The 23,680-nt window shown below is 36.7% G+C and overlaps 2 protein-coding genes across 4 annotated transcripts in view; both read right to left on the reverse strand.

The window, feature by feature from the left end:
- Positions 1-412: 412 nt before the first annotated feature.
- LOC140803126 (probable U3 small nucleolar RNA-associated protein 11) overlaps positions 413-23,680 on the reverse strand; it is a 65,731-nt gene continuing 42,463 nt past the window's right edge. The window contains exons 1-8 of one of the 2 annotated variants that reach the window (XM_073158819.1): positions 12,192-12,250; positions 11,994-12,084; positions 11,798-11,889; positions 11,601-11,694; positions 11,426-11,505; positions 10,824-10,907; positions 594-692; positions 413-506 (exon numbers count right to left, since the gene is read on the reverse strand). In XM_073158819.1, the coding sequence (XP_073014920.1) occupies positions 413-506; positions 594-692; positions 10,824-10,907; positions 11,426-11,505; positions 11,601-11,694; positions 11,798-11,889; positions 11,994-12,084; positions 12,192-12,247 (690 nt within the window). In that variant the 5' untranslated portion in view covers positions 12,248-12,250. Of the gene's footprint in view, positions 507-593; positions 693-10,823; positions 10,908-11,425; positions 11,506-11,600; positions 11,695-11,797; positions 11,890-11,993; positions 12,085-12,191; positions 12,251-23,680 lie in introns of those variants that run through there. The other variant, XR_012111783.1, reaches the window with a different exon arrangement.
- The window catches only part of LOC140803128 (uncharacterized), a 31,301-nt gene continuing 22,393 nt past the window's right edge, over positions 14,773-23,680 (reverse strand). The window contains exon 5 of one of the 2 annotated variants that reach the window (XR_012111784.1): positions 14,773-15,148. Coding sequence is in view for 1 of the 2 variants with exons in the window: in XM_073158820.1 (XP_073014921.1) it covers positions 16,719-16,726 (8 nt within the window). In the remaining variant the exon portion in view is untranslated. Of the gene's footprint in view, positions 15,149-16,648; positions 16,727-23,680 lie in introns of those variants that run through there. The other variant, XM_073158820.1, reaches the window with a different exon arrangement.

Consider the following 23,680-nt stretch of genomic DNA (forward strand, 5'->3'; position numbering starts at 1 on the left):
TGAAATTTGATGGATCTGACGGCTCTAATGGCATAGTATTTTTGGGAATTTAAAAGCATGAAATATCACTATATCGGTAACTATATCTTTTTCATTATTTATAATATTATATTATTATTTTATATAATATAACCATTTTCAGTCACACCATAAATTCAACATGTGTTTTTCGATTCAATCACCGGTCCGGTTATGAAGGTGGTCCGATTATGAAAACATTGAAGTATACTTTTGTTTCCAACATCAGTCATAGAAAAATTATGTTTCAACGTTTACGGTTGTTCCAATTAAAAAAATCACGCAGTTTCCACACAGATACGAAAATTTTGCTTCCCAGATGAATACAGGATATTGTTGCACGTCCCCTCCTCAGGTTCTCATTCAAGAAATCTTCGTTATATAAGTATTTTATTCAACGTTTCCTTTCCTGTCGCCATTTATACACGGGTCTTGAAGTGGGACTAACCATTTCATCTTCACGCAGTTTGCGTTTGTTACCCCTTTTCAACACCAATGAAGCATTAAAATGATTACACTACAGCGAAACAAGGAAAAAATAAAGCGTATAACGTACTCTCTGAAATATTGATACCTGTAACTCTTTCTGCATAGACATATCCGTGTATATTTTCTCTAGATCTTTTAACCGTTTTTTTCTAGCCTCTAGCTCTCGATATGAAGAATCTGTCTTCCTGCATGTTGACCATGTTTGTAGAACCAAATGAATTTTTATGAAAATATGAAGTGTTTTATTTATTTTAAAAAGTAGATGCTTAGTTTCGCCTTTTCAGGATAAATCCGCGAGGTCGGACCAGAGTTTGGAGATTTGAGATAAGATTAATAATAAAACAAATATTCCTAAATTTAATTTAAGTCAAGAAATAATTTAATTTGAAGAAAAAGAATGTTTTAGGATTTATCAAATTAATGGGAGTCAAATTAGTAAATAAATTATATTATGTTCAATATTTAATTAAAGTTTAAGTAAAATGTGTAAACAATTGGTGATGAACTAATATATGGTAAATATATTCAAGAAATTAAACATAGCATTTAAACATTTAAATTGAGGTCATGTATGCCATGCAAAAGTTCTAAGCAAGATGCTAAACTAAATTAATTTGTTAATGCATTAAAATAAATATAATGAAGGTTTAAAATCTTAAACAATTAAAATACAAGGTTTAAAAAAAATATACAATGCAAATTAATAATAATGACCAACATTTAAAATATTTCAAAGGTTGATAACTCTCCATTCAAACTATCTCTAATTACACTTCATGGTGTATTCATGTCCTATTCTAATTCTCTAATTAGTAGGAAATTTAAATGCCATAAAGCACCTCATTTCGCCCCAACTAATTACCTAGCAAATGAATCAGACGCTTACGTTATGTTATGGGCCACTAGCTTAGAAACATTATCTTTACCATAAAATTATGATATGATATGACAGAGCTCTATTGAGCAAAGATTTTACGTATGATTTTCAGATATGCACGTAGTTATAATTATTCATGATACGTTTATCACTGCACGCTTTGTGATATGATATTTTTAAGTTGCATGCGATTTTACGATATATTTATTTGTTATTCACGATATATACATGTTGGGTCTTTAGACTCACTAGACTTGATTGTTGTAGATATTGATGAGGTCGAGACCGCGGACGGAGACCAGTGAGCGATCTTGAAACAGCAGTAATAAACCCGAAGACCTCATGTTTTAGTTTATGCACATGTTATCTTTCAAACTCGATTTTAATAAGTTAGATTATTTTTAAATTGTTGTTTGAAATATTACGTTGACTTCCGCTGTTATTTTTAAAGTTTAAATTATTTACATGTTTATTTTATTAAGGAGGCAAGTTATTTATTTATTTAGAAAATTTTAGTAATTCCGCAAAATTATGAATACGAAATACGGGCCTTTACAGTTGGTATCAGAGCCAATGTTCTTGTAAAGGGTTGTACTACTACTGATATCAAGAAGCTCATGAAGTCACGTCTTCGGTCTGTAAGTTTTACATTTCAGCATTTTACTTAAAGTATGAATTATTTTAACAGCATGATTTCATGAAATATTCTACGTTCAAATTTTAATTATTGAGTAATTACTTAAATTTAAAAATAAATTATGGAATTATGCATTTTGGTTAAGTATGGGTTATGTATGGAACAGTATGCCTCTTAGACGTCTTGTTGGACGCCAGAGGGGAGGGGGTGGGCGTCGTCATGAGGACGGTGAGGATCAGAGACAGGAGAGGAACGCACCACCCCTCCCACCGGACATGAACGCACAGATGTTAGCGGGGATGACTCAGTTCTTCGCACAGTTCGCGGGAAACCAAGCTGCTATAGCCAGACCAGCGGGATAGTCTATGAGCGGTTCGTGAAGATGAGACCGAAGGAGTTCACAGGGACGACAGATCCCATGGCTGCCGAGGACTGGATTAAGTCCCTCGAGGTTATCTTTGAGTTCATGGGGCTTGAAGATGGAGATATGGTTCGATGTGCGACCTATCTGTTCGGAGGAGACGCTCGCCTATGGTGGGAAGGAACATCAGTGACTTTGGATTTGACTACTTTGAGCTGGGAGCGCTTCACAGAGGTATTCTACTCTAAATATTTTACTGAGTAAGTGCGTTCCAAGTTGAACACGGAGTTCATGACCCTGAGGCAGGGAGACATGACTGTTACGGAGTTCGTCCGTAAGTTCGAGAGGGGTTGTCATTTTGTACCCCTGATTGCAAATGATGCCGGAGCCAAGATGAGGCAGTTTCTGAATGGTCTACGGCCGATCTTACGCCGTGATGTTAGGGTGGCTGGCCCTACTACCTATGATGTCGCAGTTTCCAGAGCTCTAACTGCAGAGCAGGACCAGCAGGACATTGAGAGGGATCGCAATGGTAAGCAACCATTTCAGGCACCGCACCGCACCGCCCTCCACCGCAGCAGCACCAGAATAAGAGGCAATTCCATGGCCCACCTAGGAACAGAGAGCAGCATCAACAGCAGCATGGACGGGCAGTCCCAAGGACAGTGGAGTATCCAGTCTGTGCCAGGTGCTCACGCCGTCATGCAGGGAATTGTGGTATGTATGATTCGTGAAAGTGTTACAAGTGTGATAGTACTGATCACATTTTGAAGAATTGTCCTCAGAAGGATCTGCCTACCCAAGGCAGAGTTTTTGCTCTTCATGCCGCGGAGACTAACCCGGAGACGATGCTCTTGACAGGTACCTTAAATCTTTAAATTGTATTTGAAATTTAGTGTTTTGGGTTAAGATTTTGAAATTAGAATTTGTGATAGGATTGCATGTTTTAATCAGTGTTAATTACGGGAATTTAGGTTAGAAGAACTTCGACCTTTGCATGTCTATAAGCTTAGTTCTTGTAAAACTATTGGGTTTAGCATGATATTCCAATCTTTCAGGGAGAATTTTTATAGCCGGTTCCGCTACGAATGCCTTGATAGATTCGGGGGCTACTCATTCATTCATTTCTGAGGTTTTTGCAAATTTCCTCAATATCAAGACCATTGGGCTAGATATAGCATATTCCGTAGTTCTTCCTTCTGGAGAGGAGATGACGGCGACTAATGTGATCCGAGACATAGACCTCGAACTTCATGGTAATCTTGTTTATGCGGATCTTATCGTGTTGCCGATGCCAGAGTTTGATATTATTCTGGGTATGGATTGGCTAATGAGGAACAGAGTTCTAATTGACTTCCAGCGGAGATCTGTTCTAGTCCGACCACCTGGAATGGAGCAATTCTTATTCGAACCAGACATGTATTTTAATTTACCGCGTATGATATCCTGTGTCCAGGCTAGGAAGCTCATTAATAGAGGGTGCCAAGCATTTTTAGCTACTCTTGTATCCGTTCTCGAGACGCCCAAACAGTCAGCATCCGATGTTCCTATCGTCAAGGACTTTCTAGACGTTTTTCCTGACGATGTCACCGGTTTACCACCTGTGCGAGAGGTGGAATTTTCTATTGAGCTTATGCCGGGTACCGCGCCGATCTCAAAGGCACCGTATCGATTAGCACCGACAGAGATGGCAGAACTCAAGAAGCAGATTCAGGAACTTCTTGACAAGGAGTTCATTCGCCCGAGTTTTTCTCCATGGGGCGCGCCAGTCTTATTTGTGAAGAAGAAGGATGGGTCGATGAGGCTTTGCATTGATTATCGGGAGTTGAACAGAGTTACAGTGAATAACAAGTACCAACTCCATAGGATTGAAGATTTATTTGATCAGTTGCAAGGAGCCTCGGTATTCTCCAAGATAGATTTGCGTTTCGGCTATCATCAGTTGCGGGTGAGAGATGTCGATGTTCTCAAGACTGCTTTTAAGACTCGTTATGGTCACTTCGAGTTCCTTGTGATGTCGTTCGGTTTGACGAATGCGCCAGCGATCTTCATGGATCTCATGAATCGCGTATTTCAGCCGTATCTTGATCAGTTTGTGATAGTATTCATAGACGATATTCACATCTACTCAAAGAATGAAGAGGATCACAGCAGACATCTGACCAAAGTATTGCAGACCCTACGAAAGCACAAGTTATTCGCGAAGTTTAGCAAGTGCGAGTTCTGGTTAGAGAAGGTGGCGTTCTTAGGCCACGTTGTTTCTAGCAGTGGTATTGAGGTAGACCCAGCATAAGTTGCAGCAGTCAGAGATTGGGTTGTGCCGCAAAATGCATCAGAGATCCGTAGTTTCCTTGGGTTAGCAGGATACTATCGGAAGTTTATTCAGGGATTCTCCTCTATCGCAGTTCCACTCACGTCGTTGACAAAGAAGAATGCTAAGTACGTGTGGAGCGAGGAGTGCCAGAAGAGCTTCGATACTTTGAAGCAAGCTCTTATTTCAGCGCCAGTATTGGCCATGCTTTCAGGACCCGGAGATTTTGTTTTGTATACTGATGCTTCGAAACTCGATTTAGGCGCAGTATTGATGCAGCATGGGAAGGTGATAGCATATGCTTCTCGTCAGTTGAAGATTCATGAGAAGAATTACCCTACCCATGATCTAGAGTTGGCAGCCGTAGTATTTGCATTGAAGATTTGGAGGCATTATTTGTACGGAGAGAAGTGTCAGATCTTTACCGACCACAAAAGTCTCAAATGCTTCTTTACACAGAAAGAGTTGAATATGCGGCAGAGACGTTAGTTAGAGCTAGTGAAGGACTATGACTGTGACATTAGCTATCATCCTGGCAAAGCTAATGTAGTTGCGGATGCGTTGAGCAGGAAAGTTGCAGTGATGGCTCATTTGAGGATTCCGAGATATCTTAAGTATGAGATGCTGAGGTTTGATCTAGAGACATTTCCTCGAGGTAGAATTCCTCTGTTATCTACTTTGACGATTCAGTCTTCTCTTCTAGACCGTATTCGCAGTGGACAGTTAGCAGACGAACAGTTGGCTAAGTGGAGGCAGAGAGATGAAGCCAAGGACAGTATCATGTACACAGTTAGAGACGACATTGTGAGATATCGAGACAGAATGTGGGTTCTTAGCGACGATTCGATTCGAGAGGATATTTTATCTGAGGCCCATATGTCATAGTACTCTATTCATCCGGGGAGTAAGAAGATGTACAAAGATTTGCAGTTATTATATTGGTGGCCCGGAATGAAGAGGGATATCAGACGTTTTGTATCCGAGTGTCTGACATGTCAACTAGTGAAAGCGGAGCATCAGAGACCAGCAGACATTCTTAAGCCTCTTCCTATTCCCGAGTGGAAGTGGGAGAATGTTACGATGGACTTCGTTGTCGGCTTGCCGAAGTCAGTTAGAGGGTCGAATGCTATATGGGTGATTGTTGATCGTCTTACGAAATCAGCCCATTTCTTCTATTAAGACGACTTTCTCATGATCCAGTATGCAGAGTTATATATCCGGGAGATCGTCAGACTTCATGGATATTCCTGTTTCTATAGTGTCTGACCGAGATCCTAGATTTACTTCATTATTTTGGAAGAGTTTACATTCAGCTATGGGTACGAAGTTGTTGTTTAGCACGACTTTCCACCCACAGACAGATGGTCAGTCCGAGAGAGTTATCCAGATTTTGGAGGATCTTCTCCGTGCATGTGTTCTTGATTTCTTCGGGAGTTGGGAATCAAAGTTGCCATTGGTGAAGTTTACCTATAACAACAGTTTTCAGTCGTCTATAGGGATGGCTCTATAGGAAGCACTGTACGGTCGTAAGTGTAGATCTCCTATTCATTGGGATGAAGTAGGGGAGAGATCAGAGTTGGGTCCGGAGATTGTGCAGCAGGCCGCCGATGTAGTAGTCAAGATCCGTGACAGGATGAGGACTGCTCAGAGCGGACAGAAGAGTTATGCGGATCAGAGGAGGAGAGATCTAGAATTTGCTGTTGGTGACCATGTTTTCGTGAAGATAGCACCAATGAAAGGCGTCGTGCGGTTCAGAAAGAAAGGAAAGTTCAGTCCGAGATTCATTGGACCATTTGAGATCTTCGACAAAGTTGGGACATTAGCATATCGTGTTGCTCTTCCGCGGAATCTGACCGGAGTACACAACGTGTTCCACGTCCCTATGTTGAGAAAGTATATGGCGAATCCATCGCATGTCTTGAATTTTGAGCTGTTGCAGCTCACTCCGAACTTGTCTTATAAGGAAAGACCAGTGCAAAGTTTAGACAGGCAGGAGAAAAAGCTTCGGAACAAAATGGTCAAGCTAGTGAAAGTCAAATGGCTCAATCATTTGGAGGAAGAAGCTACGTGGGAACCTGAGCCAGAAATGAGGAGTCGTTATCCCGAGTTATTCGGTAAGTTTTAATTTCGGGGACGAAATTACTTTAAGGGGATAAGACAAATATTCATAAATTTAATTTAAGTCAAGAAATAATTTAAATAAGATGCTAAACTAAATTAATTTGTTAATGCATTAAAATAAATATAATGAAGGTTTAAAATCTTAAACAATTAAAATACAAGGTTTAAATAAAAATATACAATGCAAATTAATAATAATGACCAACATTTAAAACATTTCAGAGGTTGATAACTCTCCATTCAAACTATCTCTAATTACACTTCATGGTGTATTCATGTCCTATTCTAATTCTCTAATTAGTAGGAAATTTAAATGCAATAAAGCACCTCATTTCTCCCCAACTAATTACTTATCAAATGAATGAGACCATGCAGCAAAGAAATGAGAAAAACCAACGGCAATAAGGAGTGAAGGAGAAGCAATTCAAACCCATTCAAATTTACCACTAAATGTTTTTTTTTATAGTGCATTCATTTCCCACTTTTAAACTCCATAATTAGGGGTAATACATGCATCATAATTCTCTTTGAAGCTCTTCAACCCCTTTATGCTAGCAAATAAACGTGAATAACAACAAGAATAAGAACAGGTAATCGGAAGCAAGAAGAATCAAAAGCATTTCAAAATCCATTCCACTTCTTGACTTGTAACTCTCAAACTAAATGCATATTATAGCACCTTTAACATCTCATTTATCATTCACCTTCATCATCTACACTTCCTATACCCCCTACCTTCAAAATACATCAGCAAAACAGCAGCTAGGAATCGTGCACAACAGCAGTAACACAAGGAAGAAAACTCAACTCCGTTTCGTCGCTCGTATTAGTCGTTTAGATTTGTTTTCTTTAAAACAAATTCCAGGCATGTATATATTATTTATTTGCTCTTCAATCAAGCCATATTAGATATTTGAAACCATTATATATTCATGATATAAGCAGAAATTCGAAATTTGACAGCAAACATTCTGAAAATTTAACACAGCCTTCTCGGCCCTAGGTGTTCTGCCTTACGGGTGAGTTGTTTTGATGAATCTAGGTGGTTGCTTCGGTCCAGGCACACAGAGCTGCTTCTAGGCATGATTTAGAGTGTTTTAGGAAGTTATTTGGTCATTGGTTTCCATCCATGCACACACAAATGCAGAAATGACAGCAACTTTTTATTTGAGTGCAGAATGAGACACGGTTTCTGCCATTGAGTTGTTTAAGTGGAGTGTTCGAACCTTAGCTATCCTAGGGTCTGTAGCCATGGTTAGAACCCTCCCTTAACATGTCTAGGGTGTGACCAAATCGGTATTTACAAGCTTGGTTCAAGGAGCCATCAGATTTTTACATCAACTATGCAAGAGTCATTCGATTTTTCCCTTTTCAGATTCTGTGTGAGTGTGATTTCGATTTTTGTGTGTTGGATGAATTGTGGTTGGCTCCTAGCCTGTGGCCATGGTTCATACAACTCTCCATCATGTCTAAATCGAGTCATGATCGCTCAAATGGCCATTGGAACGATACAAGACAACAAAACAATGCAATACATCACACTATACAGATATTGGCTCTCTCGGTTTTGAGTTGTGATTGTCCTAGGTGTTAGCTCGGTTTGTGCGTGGCTTTTAGCCCTTAGCCATGGTCCAAGCCATGTCTTAGGATGTTGGTAAGAGTCCTTGGACGGTGGTTCAAGCCCATAGTCATTTATTTCAGGATTTTCACCACAAACAAGTAAACTGCTACTTCTGCACTTTTCCAGCAGCTTTGAGCTTCGGTTTTGGTGCTTGTTTGAGTTCTTGGTTGGATTTTAGCCCATGGCCTTGGACTGGAAAGTACCTTAATGAGTTAGGAAGGTCATGTTTTTGGCCGTTCGTGATTTGGTCGAGTTTAGAGGTCATACGAGAATTTACGGTGAAAGGTGCCAAAATGACTCTTTTATGTTTTTGGATTCCTTTCACCTGTTTTCGTGTTTTGCAGTTCTTATGCATATTTTTCAGTATGTTTGGGGTATTTTTAATCATGTTTAAACGTCGGTTTATGTTGGTTCGGGTTGATACAATACCATGATTGAAAATCAAGTGGTTGGTCCTGATCGTCTCGTTTTTGTTCTATTGTCAAGTTTAATTCAAGATAATATTATTTGCATGTGTCACATATTTTAGAATTAAGTCGAAGCAAGCTTGGGAGCGATCCAATTCATCCGGTAAAAATAAGTTTATAATTAGATTACGTGCATAAAAATATAAAATGTTTATTTTTGAGATATATGTTATATGTCTTGTGGCCACCTTATGCTTATGGGTTTGGAAGTCGGTAGGCGCAACCGAGGACCTCTCCACCCGGTGACTTACGACCGGTTTACGATTATGTATGGGTACGGATATCCAGTCCAAGGGCTGTGGTGATCTCTACCGCCCAGTACACTTGTGGTTTAGTCTGATCAGACACTTACGTTATGTTATGGGCCACTAGCTTAGAAACATTATCTATACCAGAAAATTATGATATGATATGACAGAGCTCTATTGAGCAAAGATTTTACGTATGATTTTCAGATATGCACGTAGTTATAATTATTCATGATACGTTTATCACCGCACGCTTTATGATATGATATTTTTAAGTTGCATGCGATTTTACGGTATATTTATTTGTTATTCATGATATATACATGTTGAGTCTTTAGACTCACTAGACTTGATTGTTGTAGATATTGATGAGACCGAGACCGCGGGCAGAGACCAGTGAGCGATCTGGGGACAGCAGTAGTAAACCCGAGGACCTCATGTTTTAGTTTATGCACCTGTTATCTTTCAAACTCGATTTTATATGTTGGATTATTTTTAAATTGTTGTTTGAAATATTACGTTGACTTCCGCTGTTATTTTTAAATTTTCAATTATTTACATTTTATTTTATAAATGAGGCAAGTTTATTTATTTATTTAGAAAAATTTTAATAATTCCGCAAAATTATGAATACGAAATACGGGCCTTTACAGTGTTTCTATACACGATTAAACTAAACTCCTCAACCACAAATTCTAGTCTAACTTCCTCGATGTAGAAGAGAAACAAAAGTAATATGAAGGCCTAAAGCCAAGGAGAGACTGAAAAGAAATTTGGAAATCAACCAAAACAAAACTCATCAAAAGGAAAAGGATTTGTGCACGGCGGACAGATAACCAACCATTTGATTCGATAAAGTTATGTTCTACAAGAAACAGAAAAGTCATTTGGAATAAAACTAAATACCCAAAATCAAAGTAGAAAGATACAACATAGAAAAAGGATTAAATTTTAGGAAAATGCAGCAACGATTGCCAACAAGCAAGACCCTTTAGGGAATATGATAGATAGTAGTTCATGATACAAGAAACGTCAGTTGGGTTTAAATGCTCTAGCACTTGTGCATCAATTTGATTTCCTGAACCAAAGTTCGTCAAGTGGCGAGGATAAATCATGGAGAAAAGTATCATCACCTAATTCCCATAAAATTTATACAAAGAGATACAGCACTCACGGCCATAAATATTTATCATGCACGCATAAATGGAATTATAATTAACTCACATAGCATGCGATTGATATTCCCAATTGGTATATATTTGCGACCAACAAATACAAAAAAGTTTTTGAAGAGAAAACTCGAACAACAGCAGGGAATACCAAAGAAGTAGAAATTGAAAACTAAATTCAATAAGAAAAATAAGATATTATGACAAGACGCCAAATATCACCATATTCAATCAACAAGTGAGGTATTGATAACTTAAAGGGCGTAAAGTATGGGTGGTGAAGAGACAAATGAAAGAGCTGTGAGGACAGGCAGACTAAAGCAAATTATTTATGATTGTCAAGGAAAATTTGTAGTCCACTTTGTTTTTTCAATATAGCTTATGGATTGACGGTAATGATATCATTCGATACTCGGTAGGGATCTTAATTGTGGGGAGGCAATTATCAACCTGGCAATCCAATTTCGTAGGCGGCAATTGACTAAAAAAAATAGCTTTCAGTACCTCAAAATAACTTTAGGCAAGTCTTTAAAAGTTGATGGGTTCCCTTGTTCTGAAACGTTTTTGCGTACTTCTCTTGCCTCCTCCCTAGAAAGAGAATCAACAGCCAGCCAACATACTTCATGAAACACACAAATATCTACTAAGCTCAAAATGCTATACTATTGAGCAATATTTGTCATGCAACATTTTATGCATTAATACTTTGTGTGACCAGTACATTACCACCAAATCACTGTCTTGGATGAAAAAAAAATCCGTCATTTGCATATACACAAGTGTAAACATGGAATTTAAGTGATTCAAACAGAAGTTCCAGAGAAGACAGTCTCATTGCCCCTTGGTCATTGAACTTTTGAAATTGGCCTTCAGATAGTTTTATCTTAATTTCCTAGATTACATATTAGACGTTCTTTCTAAAGCAGAAGGGAATAAAATGACTTTGAAGAAATAAATTAATTGAGCTATCAGAAGAGACCATATCTAATAATGAGAAAAGAATAAACTTTGGTGGTGACAAAACTGTTATAACATGAAATTGACTACTCTAAAAAATGGGTATGAAAACTATCAAGAGTCAGCCGAAAAAGGGCTTGATCACTCACATGTTTCCGGCATAATAAACATGTTTGGATGATGACTGATTGTCAAGAGAATGCAGCATACCATTAAGTCTTTCAATTTTCTGCATCCAAAAAGTTAAATTTCAGAATAAAGAACCTGCATGACAGCTATCTCGAGAATCCGAGACCCAAAAAACCAGAAACACTAAAATAAAACCTTTTTTTCAGTTTGAAGTTTCTGCAAAATATATCCAATGTCTTGGGTCTTCATCAACATCAACTCTTCGTTAGTGTACTTATTAGCCTGGCTCCTTTACAAAATCCACATTCAACAGCTAATATTCAAATTACACTCAAATAAATATCCTCAAAAGAGAACAGATAACCTCATAAAAATAAAATTTTCCAGCTTACTCAGGTTTATGGACTCCGCCAACAGTTTTTGTTTTAATCATCTTGAAGTAAAATTCATCTGGGTTCCTCAATGCTGCTTTTTCCTTAAGTTTCTGTTATAAACACGCAGAAGTGACTTACCATAAAATAAGAACTCGCCAAATTTCGTTCATAAAATGCTACCAAAACCAACAAGACGCAGGGTAGTAGAAATTACCAGTAAAGTCTGCTCCTTCTGGTGATAGGCTCGTGCACGAATGACATAATCTTTATGTTTTTCGAGCAGCCCAAATTTCCTTCTCAAATGCCTGATACACACAACAAATCATCAATTGAGTGAATCGGAAATATACGTCAAAATATTTCAAAACGGGCAATAAAGAAATTAATGGCCCCAAAAAATAATCACACTTACGGCTGAGCGCGCTCCTTGTGAGCTTTTCTTGGAATAGCATTCCTCAAAGACGACATCTTTATGCTAGCAAAAAAAATTCACAGAACTTTAAAATCAATTTACGCACTTCAGAAAGGCAAAAACCACTACAGAAAACATAAAGGGCTAACAAAAATCTTGAGTTGAAATAATTTAACCGTGAAACAGCGAAGATTATCGGTACAGAAAAAAACAACGGATTTCTTTCGTATTTACACCAAATTAAAAATAATTATTAAGCACAGAAGATTCACCTGTGGAAAGCGGTGAAGGCTTAGGGTTTAAAAGACACCAATGCAGAGAATCTTGATTTGATGAAAAGTATTTTATATTGTGGCAAAAAAATTATTCTAAATTAACTAAAATTCAATCATGCAAATTGGCTTCCGGATTGAGTGCAAAAACTTATGTGAGACGATATCAAGAATCGTATTTTGTGAGATGAATCTCTTATTTGGATCTTCCATGAAAAATATTACTTTTTATGCTAAGAGTATCATTTTTTATTGTTAATATCGATAGGGTTGACCCGTCTCACAGATAAAGATTCATGAGACCGTCTCACAAGAGACCTACTCCTGATTGAGTATACAAATACACACACAACACACAAAATTATGATATCACAGAAATAAGAAAAACAAAATCTTGATATTATATTAAAAAATTTAGAAATAATTTTTATATGATTTTCTTATAATTAACTAGAATAATTACTTAAATATGATAGCATTTTATTATTTCAAATTTATGAAATTGTTAGAGATGATATCATATTTTAAAAGATTAATTTGGTTTATAAACATAAAGAACTAGTTATTAGCATATGTTAATTATAGACGAACCACAAATTTTATAAAAATAGGCTTTGGCGATATTTTTTATTAAACAAAATAAAATATTTTATCATTTGTTTGAGCTGATTTTTGTTACATAAAAATTAGATAATGACATTAAATTTAATTACTTCAGGTCTCTTAATGTTTAATAATACTAATATCATTGTGCATGCAATTATTTGATTAGAGATTTGTTAATTTTTAGATTAAACTATGAAGATTGATATTGAAAATATTAATGATTCTTTAGTTATAGTTTGGAATTATTATTTAGATAATGAAAAGGGTAAGACGACGATTTTAACGACGGTTTCGCGATCCGTCACCAGAGGCTGCGTCGCATTCTAGAAGCGACGGGAGTTGAGCGTCGGTTCTTTTGAAGAAGATCGTCGCTATTTTTGCGACGGTTTTAAGAAATCGTCGTTAATATTAAGCGACGGTTTATACAAAACCATCGTTAAAATTAACGTCGGTTTAAAAAACCCGTCGCTATATTTAGCAACGATTTCGTAAAATCCGTCGCTATATTTAGCAACGATTTCGTAAAATCCGTCGTCATATTTATCGGCGGTTTTTTAAAAAAACCGCCGTTTAAGAAGCGACGGTGTTTATCAATAAAATCTATAAAAAATAACTACTACGCAAAAATTAAAATTATATATTAAATTTTCTGTAAAAAAAAAAAAGAACTTTAAAACCTGATTTGCGCGAAGATATGCAGCTTCACGTAACGTTGGAAGATCGCACCGACGAGGAAATCTACGAAATAAATAGGAAAAAATGTTAGTACAAAATAAAAAAAATAGAAACTTCGAAAAATTTTATAGAGTTTCGCTACTACCTGAGATAGATGAAAAATCGTTCAAGAAAATGTTGCGAACCTCGGTATATATAGAATCATAACGACGGTTTTTTCCCAAACGGTCGCTATATAGCGACGGGTTCCATTAAAACCGTCGCTATATAGCGACGGGTTTACCAAACTGTCGCAATTATAGCGACGGTTTGGCATATACCGTCGCCGATCTAGATCTGCGACGGTATTTTCATAACTGTTGCGGCTCTAGATCGACGACAGTTGATGGATAACTGTCGCTATTATTGCGACAGTTAGCTTGAACCGTCGCTATATATAGAATCATAGCGACAGTTTGAGACCATTTAGTCGCTATCTAGCGACAGGTTTTTCATAAGCCGTCGCTATATTGCGACGGTTTAGATAAACCGTTGCTCTATTAGCGACGGTTTGGCAAATACCGTGGCCGATAAAATCGGCGACGGTTTGTTAATAACCGTCGCGGATCTAGAAGGATTACTTATCAAACTAGCGACCGAGGCACACGCGTTGCGTGTGAAATGAATATATTGAGCTAATATATTAAAAATTCATGATATTACAACAACATGACACCGAAATATTTTGTACGTGAATCATGAAAAGCAATTGATTGCGAAACTTAAATAAATCTGCCAAACTCAATTTGTTACCTTACATGATATAAGTTTTGATCATAAAAAATAATATTCTTTTAAAGTCGTAAGTGAAATAACGATAAACTTCAACGTAAAAAAAGTAAACAAATAGTCAAATGATTTTCCAAAATATATCATAATGTCATCGAACTAAAATTTATTGAATTTAAAACCTCAAATTTGTCTTCTAAATCAGCTAACAAATTGAACAAAAACAATTAAAATTGTATTTATCTTTACACATTGTATGCATAAGTAGAACTCTATCTGTTCTAGTGTATTAAGAGTTATGCTTGAGGTAATCTAACGAAGAACCTCAAATAACACTTTCTATTCCTGGAGCAACACAACCACCTATCTTGTAGAGTTTAACACAACCAAAGGAAAAAAAAGAATAATTTTTATACACTAAACATGAGAAAAAAGATTTGAAAATTGTAGTTTGAAATTTTATTTCTTGAAGAAATTACATAATAAAGAAATATGTAAGGCAAACATCTACTCTAAAGTCCATTATTACCTAGTAAAAGATTTCAAATGCATTGATCCGGAGTTCTCTTTTGGTTATTTGTGAAAACTTATCAATCTTCCATGTATACTTTCCATATAACTCCGAAGGTTTTGGTCCTGGAGCATAAGACAATAACAATAACAAACTCATGACAACGAAAAATATATCACATGTGACATTAGGATAAATACTTGAAGCGTACTACAATGCAAAAAAAAAAATTCTGACTTATTACACATAATTGCACCTGACAAAAAAGCCATCTTGACCCAGGTATGCTAAGTATAAAACAACACTTAATAATTAATACATGCAAACCTAGAGGTATTCACTCTCAATTTTATTTATAATAAAATAATATTTTCATATCTTAATCCAATGTTTCTTGTACATATCCTCTAACCTCCTTCAGATCATGTAATACCTACATCCACACATGACAATATCGAACTTCTAAATCTCAGAAAGGCATAAATCCCCATCCTCATTAGGAGAAAAGATAAGCAGATTATAACATGACTATCAAAACACATGCTCCGGATATGAACTCGGAAGGATCATAACCAACAGAATTGGTGAAGGAAAAATATAAATTGAATCAATGACGCTTATTAAAACTGATTTGATATAATCAATGCCCACTAATACCAATGGAGAAAGAGATAAATCAATATCCACATGAATAATGAAATCCAACTGAACATGAGAAAGCTTGTAGCTCGAAAAGTTTAAGCGTCAAAACTGAAATTTTATTCATATTTGGGAGCCAGATCCTTTACTCTCCCCATATTATACAGTAATAAAAATAAGCATCATAATCATTCACACATTTTCCAAAAAGGATGCACAGGATTGAGCTAATGAAAAAAAAATCAAAGTATATGACCTGCAGTTACATGTAAGAACCACAAAATCATCAAATCTGTCCATTGCTTTCAGAAACCTACTCCACAAAAAAAAAAACAAAAAGGATGAGAGTGCCGAGACCACAAATAAAATCAATAAACAATGAATTTTTCCCAAATTAATCAAGTAGGTTTCTCACATAGCACTTGTAGTCCACGCCACATCTTGAACAATGTCTAAAGCAGCATGTAATATGAATTGGTGTAGATGAGCAGCATCCTCTTTCTCCAGATCTCAAAATTATCAGAATAAATCATATTGTGTGATGCCATAATGGTGAAAATGAATTTTTTTAAAAAAAAAATCTAAAATTGATGGGGTATTGAAAAGAATCATACTTTGGGAACTGTACCAACCTCAGCTTCGTAAATGGGGATATCATTTTTGTTTACTATCATGAAGCACGCAGTACTTGCCATCAATTTCTTCCTCTTCTTCTTTGTCTTTTATGAATTTAGCTTCTCTGTAGTGTAAACATACTAATGAGTGGCCAGCAAACATGAGCATCGAGAGTAATTTTTATATTATGCCCTGATATATATAGACATCTCTAATTTGCTATTTTATAATAGTGGAGAATAATAGAATAAGCTTAGTTTCGTAACATAAATCCAACATTTACACATATATCTTCAATAATTTCAAGTTTAAAATATATAAAGCAACATAATAAATCATAGACGATAAACTTATTTAATGTTAAAAACAAGTGGGAGCGAGTAGATCTGATCCATTGAATTGAGTATGTCACTTCTACAAATAACTTGTTTGCAACCAGTATCATTCATCTTTTGAGAAAAAAACACAAAGTTAAAACCATCAAAAAAATTAAACTTAAACCAACAAAAAGAAAATCATAAATAATCTGTTTGTCCATTAGACACTAACCAAGTACTTTTTAAAATTGATTCAATAAATATAGAAATTGTAATATCCATGCCAAAAATGGTTATTTGGGAGAGATAAGATAGAGGATGAGAAATAGATAAACATGGATAGAGATAAAAGCATGGATAGAAAACAGGGATAGAGATAAATTGAATTTTTTAGCATCCCCCAAATTCTAACATTGAAACATATATCATGTATTTAACGATTATTGTAAATTTTTGTACATAATGTATTTTTTAAAAATTCACAATAAAGAGAGTTGACTTACTTACATTTTATCTTTCTCTATTAGGTAACAATACCTCTTTGAAAACCATGTTTCTTGTGAATACACCATATTGACGCTCTAAATTCCCGTCTTTTACCAAGATTTTTGTAGAATTTTGTGAGACTCCTCTTGAAAGTGCCACATATAGTTGATCGTGGCTGAACACATGGTTACGCAAAAATATGCCAATATTTGAGATTGTTTGACCTTGTGCTTTGTTTATTGTCAAAGCAAAACTAAGCCTTATGGGAAACTGTCGACGTGTCAACTCAAATGGTAATCCAGAATTATCTTCACTTTTCAAGGGCATTCTATGTAGAAAGAATCCGGTACCCTTGCGAGGACCTGTTATGATCTCAGCATCTACAAAATTTCTACCAAGACTGCGACATATTAATCTTGTTCCATTGCATAGACCAAGTTCAGTCGCAACATTTCTCAAGAGCATGACAGGACTTCCTACTTTCAATTTGATTTTATGCGGTGGCAAACCACTTGGATTAAGGGAATTCAAAAATTCTTCTTGAAAAAGGTTGTGATTGTCGTCTTCTACACTATCCCAAGAGGTATACTCTTTTTCTTCTCCAAGAAACTTGAGAATCAGCATTTGATTAATATTGTCCACATCAGCATTTTTTGGTGTGATGATTGCTCTATCAACCATATAGTTTTCATCGTTAACATGATTTAGCATATTAGGAAAAACAGAATCAATCAAAACCTGAATTGATTGTTCACCTTCCCATGGTATGATAATTGAATCTGGTAATTTTATGAAATCACGATTTACAGTATGTTGCAATCCATCACCGACGCGCAAGAGAAATTGCGAGAACTCAATATCTTGAGCAGATCTCATATTCTGTTGAAGGTGTATTATCTTTACGCAATTCCAGAATGTTGACCTTGAAATACTTGCAGCAATTTGTTCTGCCTTTGACCCTCGTTTAACAACCGGTAACACTTGTCGAAAATCACCACCAAAAACCATTGTCTTCCCTCCAAATTCTATTTGATTTTCCATAATATCTTGGAAACTCTTACTCACAGATTCAAAAGCATAGCGATTTGCCATTGGAGCCTCGTCCCATACTATAGCTGATGCACGCCTTATTAGATCTGCAAGTTCTGTCTGTTTTTTTATTTTGCAAAGTGTTGATGCGGTTGGTCTAAGTGGAATTTTAAAACGTGAATGTGCAGTTCTTCCACCTGGCAACAATGTCGCGGCTATTCCAGATGTTGCTACTGCAATTATTATTTAACCCATTTGTCTTAAGTGTGCCAACATTGAGCGGTATAGAAAAGTCTTACCAGTGCCTCCAGGACCATCAATGAAGAAAAGTTTTGATTGGTTATGCATAATACTTTCTATGATGGTGTCAAACGCAATCTTCTGTTGAGCATTCAAACGTTCAATAGATCTCAAATCATCATCAGAAATATGATAAAAAAGCTCATCCTCAATTATTCTTGGCAGTGGTGCGTCTTCTAAAAACTCAGCACTTATTGATGGCAAATCAAAATCACCAAGTTTCATTTTGTACTGATGCAACAACCTTCGTATCTCAAGCAATAACTTATTGATGATTAAGTTACTTGATGAAATTTCTCTGCCATAATCTTCACACATGCTAGGATGGAACTCATCCCAGAGTTCTCGAACTATTGTTGGTTGACAGATCACCAGTATGGATACCAATAACCTTCTCAATGAGGATGACATTCAAACAGAGTGTGCTTCTTGTAGACATTGTATTACATAATCATCTTGTTTGAGAAGTCCTCTCATTTGAGCAGACTCCTTAAACGTTGAATATGTTATCCCATTCACAGTCATCAGATATTCAAAAGATATTGGGCCCCTGACATGATTTAAAAGGATACGAAGATAAAACCTCTCACTTTCAGATGGCGACACAACATATACTCTTCCAACCACTTTATTGTTGCTTCTTCGACGAACCCATTTTTTTCCAGATTTTATCCATGTGTAATATTGTGGAAATTCTCGATATAAATACTTTCCAGTCAAGTCAGGATCACAATTTATTTTGAAACACTCTGTAAGCATAGTCTTCGAGTTGTCATCATCTACAAGTAGATCGCTTACGCGTTGTTGGGGGTCAAAATAAATCAAATGTTGGTTCGGTGTATGTAGTTGTAACCTAATGACTGAAGGATACATCCTACTGAACTCAAATGAGAAAATTCGCCACCATGCTTCAGGCGCACAAATCCACCTTCCATCCACGTAATGTTGGATTTCATCACAATTTTGTCCATTTCGCAGCTCTAGTGCAACCCGATCAGGACCTTTATGGATGTACTTGTATATGTACTTGACACACTTAATACCTCCACATACTTCAACATTAATATGAAAATCATACTTTAATAAAAGCCAGGGATTGTACGGGACAACCCAACCATTATCAATGAAAACATCTTCATTGTTGGGAATTGATACTTGGCCACCTTCACGTCTTCGATACAAAGGGTATGAATCATTTCCTCGAGATGTGTATTCCACAAATGGTTTCGGAAAGTTCTTCTTGCATTTACCATTTACCATGCATGGACAATTAGGATTCATCGATCCACAGGGCCCATGTATCATATGGTGGACAACTGCTTTGTGTAAGTTGGGTTCTTCTGTTTGTAAAGGTATTTCAGCACGCACAATTGAGTCAAAGTGGTCGGGAGTACACAACTTGTCATTATTTTCAAATATGACCAACATATGAACATGAGGAAGCCCTCTTTTCTGATAATCAATGACGTATGAATAAGAGCGGACCTTACCTAAAACCCCTCTATCCACAATGTCTTTCTTAAATTCCTCGAATTTTGACTGAAATATCCATGTAATCAAATCTGGACGGTCTTGAGGTGATTGCCCAGGAATTAGTTGATTTTTTATCTCATTCCAATTCGGATTGCATGTCATTGTAAGCATTATATCTGGTTTTCCATATGTTTGTACCAAAGTCATGGCATCTTGATACCGTTGGTACATGTCACGTGGGCTACCACCGAAAGATGATGGCAAAACGATTCTGGTACCAACATTTCCTGTATAAAGTAGAAGATGATAGATATGTATAAGATGTGAGTTGTAACATATAGTGTGAAAAATAATATTCAAATCATAAAGTTATCGTACAATATTCAAATCAGTAAATTATTGTACCTGCATTATTTTCACCTCCATGTAAACAATCTTGCAATCCCTGGTAAAGTTCTGAACGTATATCACGTTGATTTGAACGTATCCATCGTAGTCTTTGTGTTTCAATCTTTACGTAATTGTCAACCACATATTGTTGAAGTAGACGACCTCCTCTAAGAATCAAAGATGATGAATTTTCTCGTATCTGGTTAAGAAGATAATTTATATTGTATGAGAATTGATTTAAATATAAGTTAGAATTTTTTTTAAAATAAAAAGATAAAGCAAAAAGTACAATGTTTTCTCACTAACCTGTAGCATATACGCATAGTAATTTAAGCATGTTAATCGGGTACCATTGATATTTCGGCTATTTAAGTCCCAACCATATGTACCATATGGCAAAAGGAGGGGATATTGTAAAGGATCATAATAGCCAACTACATCTTAAATGCTGATAAGATTTCCACCGATTCCTTGTATAGTAATATCTCGACTGCTCAAAGTTTCTTGATACTCGTTGTAAAGGCCCTAAAACTCCTTGCTTGAAAATTTGCGGAAAATTAATTTTTTTTCTTTTTAAAAGAACTTAAATGGCCTCATTCATAAAATCGACTGATGAATCAAGTTCAATGTTTAAAATAATAGCAGCGGAATAAAAATAAAGTTTTGCCAACAATAACAATTTGAAAATTATCCAATGACTGATAAAAATTGTTTGCGAAATAAAATAACAACTGCTGCACTGAGGTCCTCGGGTGCCACTACTGCCGACCCAAGCTGGCTCACTGGTCCCCGCCCTCGGCCCTGGCCTCATCAGTACCTACAACAATCAAGTCTAGTGAACCTAAAGACTCAGCATGCATATATCGCAGGTAACGACTAAAAACTGAAGTAAAATGTGCATGAGATAAAATATCATGTCATGAGGCATGCTGAAAATAATCTGTACTGAGCAATTATAATACGTGCATAACTGAACTGATAATCACAGTAAAAATGTTTGCTCCTTGGAGCCTGTACTGAAATAACTGGTAAAATTTTCTGTTGAGATTATGTTTTACGCCTGTGGCCACTGCACTAAGCTGAAACTGATCGGTAACTGGCTACCGGGGAGGCTGAAACTGAACTGATCTGGCCGGTCACTGGCGATCGGGTGGTACCATACTGAACTGATCGGTCATTGGCGACCGTATAAAATAACACTCCCACATAGTGAATGAACCACAAGCTATATCGCATAAATCTCAAAAATAATCATTTTTTGTTTTCATGCACGTAATATAATTTAACTGGCATAATGAAAAATCCTGTAATTTTACCAACTGGATTGGATTGGATCGTCCCCAGGCTCGCTGCAACCTAACTGTGCTATGAAAAATATGCAAATGCTAAAACTTGCCCAACTATGAAATTTACGTACAAAAGATGCGACTATGACGCCTAATGACTTCGTATTTAATCATGACTCTGAACCAAACCCGAACCAACACTGAACCGTCATTTATTCATGATTAAAATACGCTAAAAATACTGAAATAATGCTCCTAAAATGATTAGGGTCGAAATCTAGGTGAAATGGAGGCCAAAACACGAAACGCTTTTTCGAGAGTACATTTGGCACATCGCACTGTAAATTCTCGTACGACCTCAAAAATGATCCGAATAACGAACGGTCAAAAACATGACCTTCCTAACTCAATGCGGCACTGTCCAGTCCAAGGCCATGGGCTAAAAGCCAACCAAGAACTCAAACGACGCCTCTGAACAGCAGCATACTTGCTGTCAAAAATACAGCAGCTGCGCACTTGTTCGTCTTGTGTTGGTTTCGAGTCTATCGGCCATTGGGGCGTGCACCACCGACCAGAGACCCTTACCAACGTCCTGAGGAATGATTTGTACCATGGCTAAGGGCTTTTGGCCAGCCACAATTCGAACCATACCAGAAACAAAACCGAAACTCCAACCGAGAATGCTTTTGTATGCGTGTGTAGTGTGTTACTTCGATGGATGTCTCGTGTCGTTCCAGTGGCCATTTGATTGACCATGGCACGATCTAGACATCTAGGGGCATGATATGAACCGTGGCTAAGGGCCATAGGCCAACCAAGATCAACATCAAACCACACAATTCGAAATGCATGTGCTGTACAATGAGAAAGCCGAAGGGGGAGAGGGGGCTGTTCTAACGTTTTGTATAAAATCCGATGATCCATGGACCAAGCCACCAAAAGGGCGACTTATTCACGTCTTAGACTTGCTAGGGGAGTGATCCAACCATGGCTAAGAGCCTTTAGGCAGCCATGATCAGATCAAACCCTCATGACAGGAACTGAAATTTCGAACACCATTTTCTGCACCTATGGGACTTGCTGTCAATTCGGTTTTTTCCAGCAAGCATGGGACTGAAACAAACATTCTAACATGGCCCTAACATGTCCTAGTACATGTCCATAATCAGCTTTGAGCCCCTGGAACGATCCATCCCTGAAATCGAAACAAACATACCAATCGTGAAGCATGGAAGTCGATAAAATCTGTGCAGAATTTTCTTTCTTGTTTTGCTGAAATTTTCGGTTTTTTTGAAATGATAAAATCTGATCATGTACTGAAAAATACTTGCTAATATGACTTGATTGAAATTTAGAAAAGTATATACATGCCTTGGATTCGTTTGAAATAGAAATGAAAAGAAACAACGACGACGCGACGCGGAGGAGTGAAGAGCTTCTCTTGTTTGCTCACTAGCTCTCGATTTTTTTCTTGCCTTTCTCCCTAGCTATAACTCACGATTTCTACACTGAAAATGGATCTGAATGATGAGGTAATTCGGTGGTGAGGGAGGGGAGATAAGTGGTTATGGGAGTGAGGAGGATAGGTGCAAGATATTAGGATCAAATCAAGACCAAGTTTTCATGCATTTAAATTTTGAATTCTAGTTTATTATCAACCCTTTGTTGGATGCTTCTAGTAGGGGTGGCCGATTATTCCCTTGATTTTTAGGCTAGGATAAGTCCATTAATTAATTAAATGGTGCTCCCAAAATTCTAGAATTATCCTACAACTTACATGCAAAGAAATGGTCAAAAGGTTGATGAGTTGGCAATTGAATTGCCTAGCAACTATGGGGGCCGAAATTTAATAATAAAAGGTAGGGGAATTATTTCCTAACTAGTAAATTTATAATCCTTAAAAGCTTTACTTATCCCTTAATTAATTTAGTGAATAAAATCCTTAATTAAGTAACTTAAATGAACTAATTTTCTACTCACCTCAAATAATAAATCCTCAAACCTCCTTTTTAACTTAAATTAACTTATTTGCTAGCTAAATTAAATCCTGGAAATATTTTCTGAAATCTTAAATTTATCTCTAAACTCCAACTCCGGTCCGGCCTCACTGAAATAACTGAAA

Source organism: Primulina eburnea, chromosome 10, assembly GCF_022965805.1.
Source record: "Primulina eburnea isolate SZY01 chromosome 10, ASM2296580v1, whole genome shotgun sequence".
Lineage (NCBI taxonomy): Eukaryota > Viridiplantae > Streptophyta > Magnoliopsida > Lamiales > Gesneriaceae > Primulina > Primulina eburnea.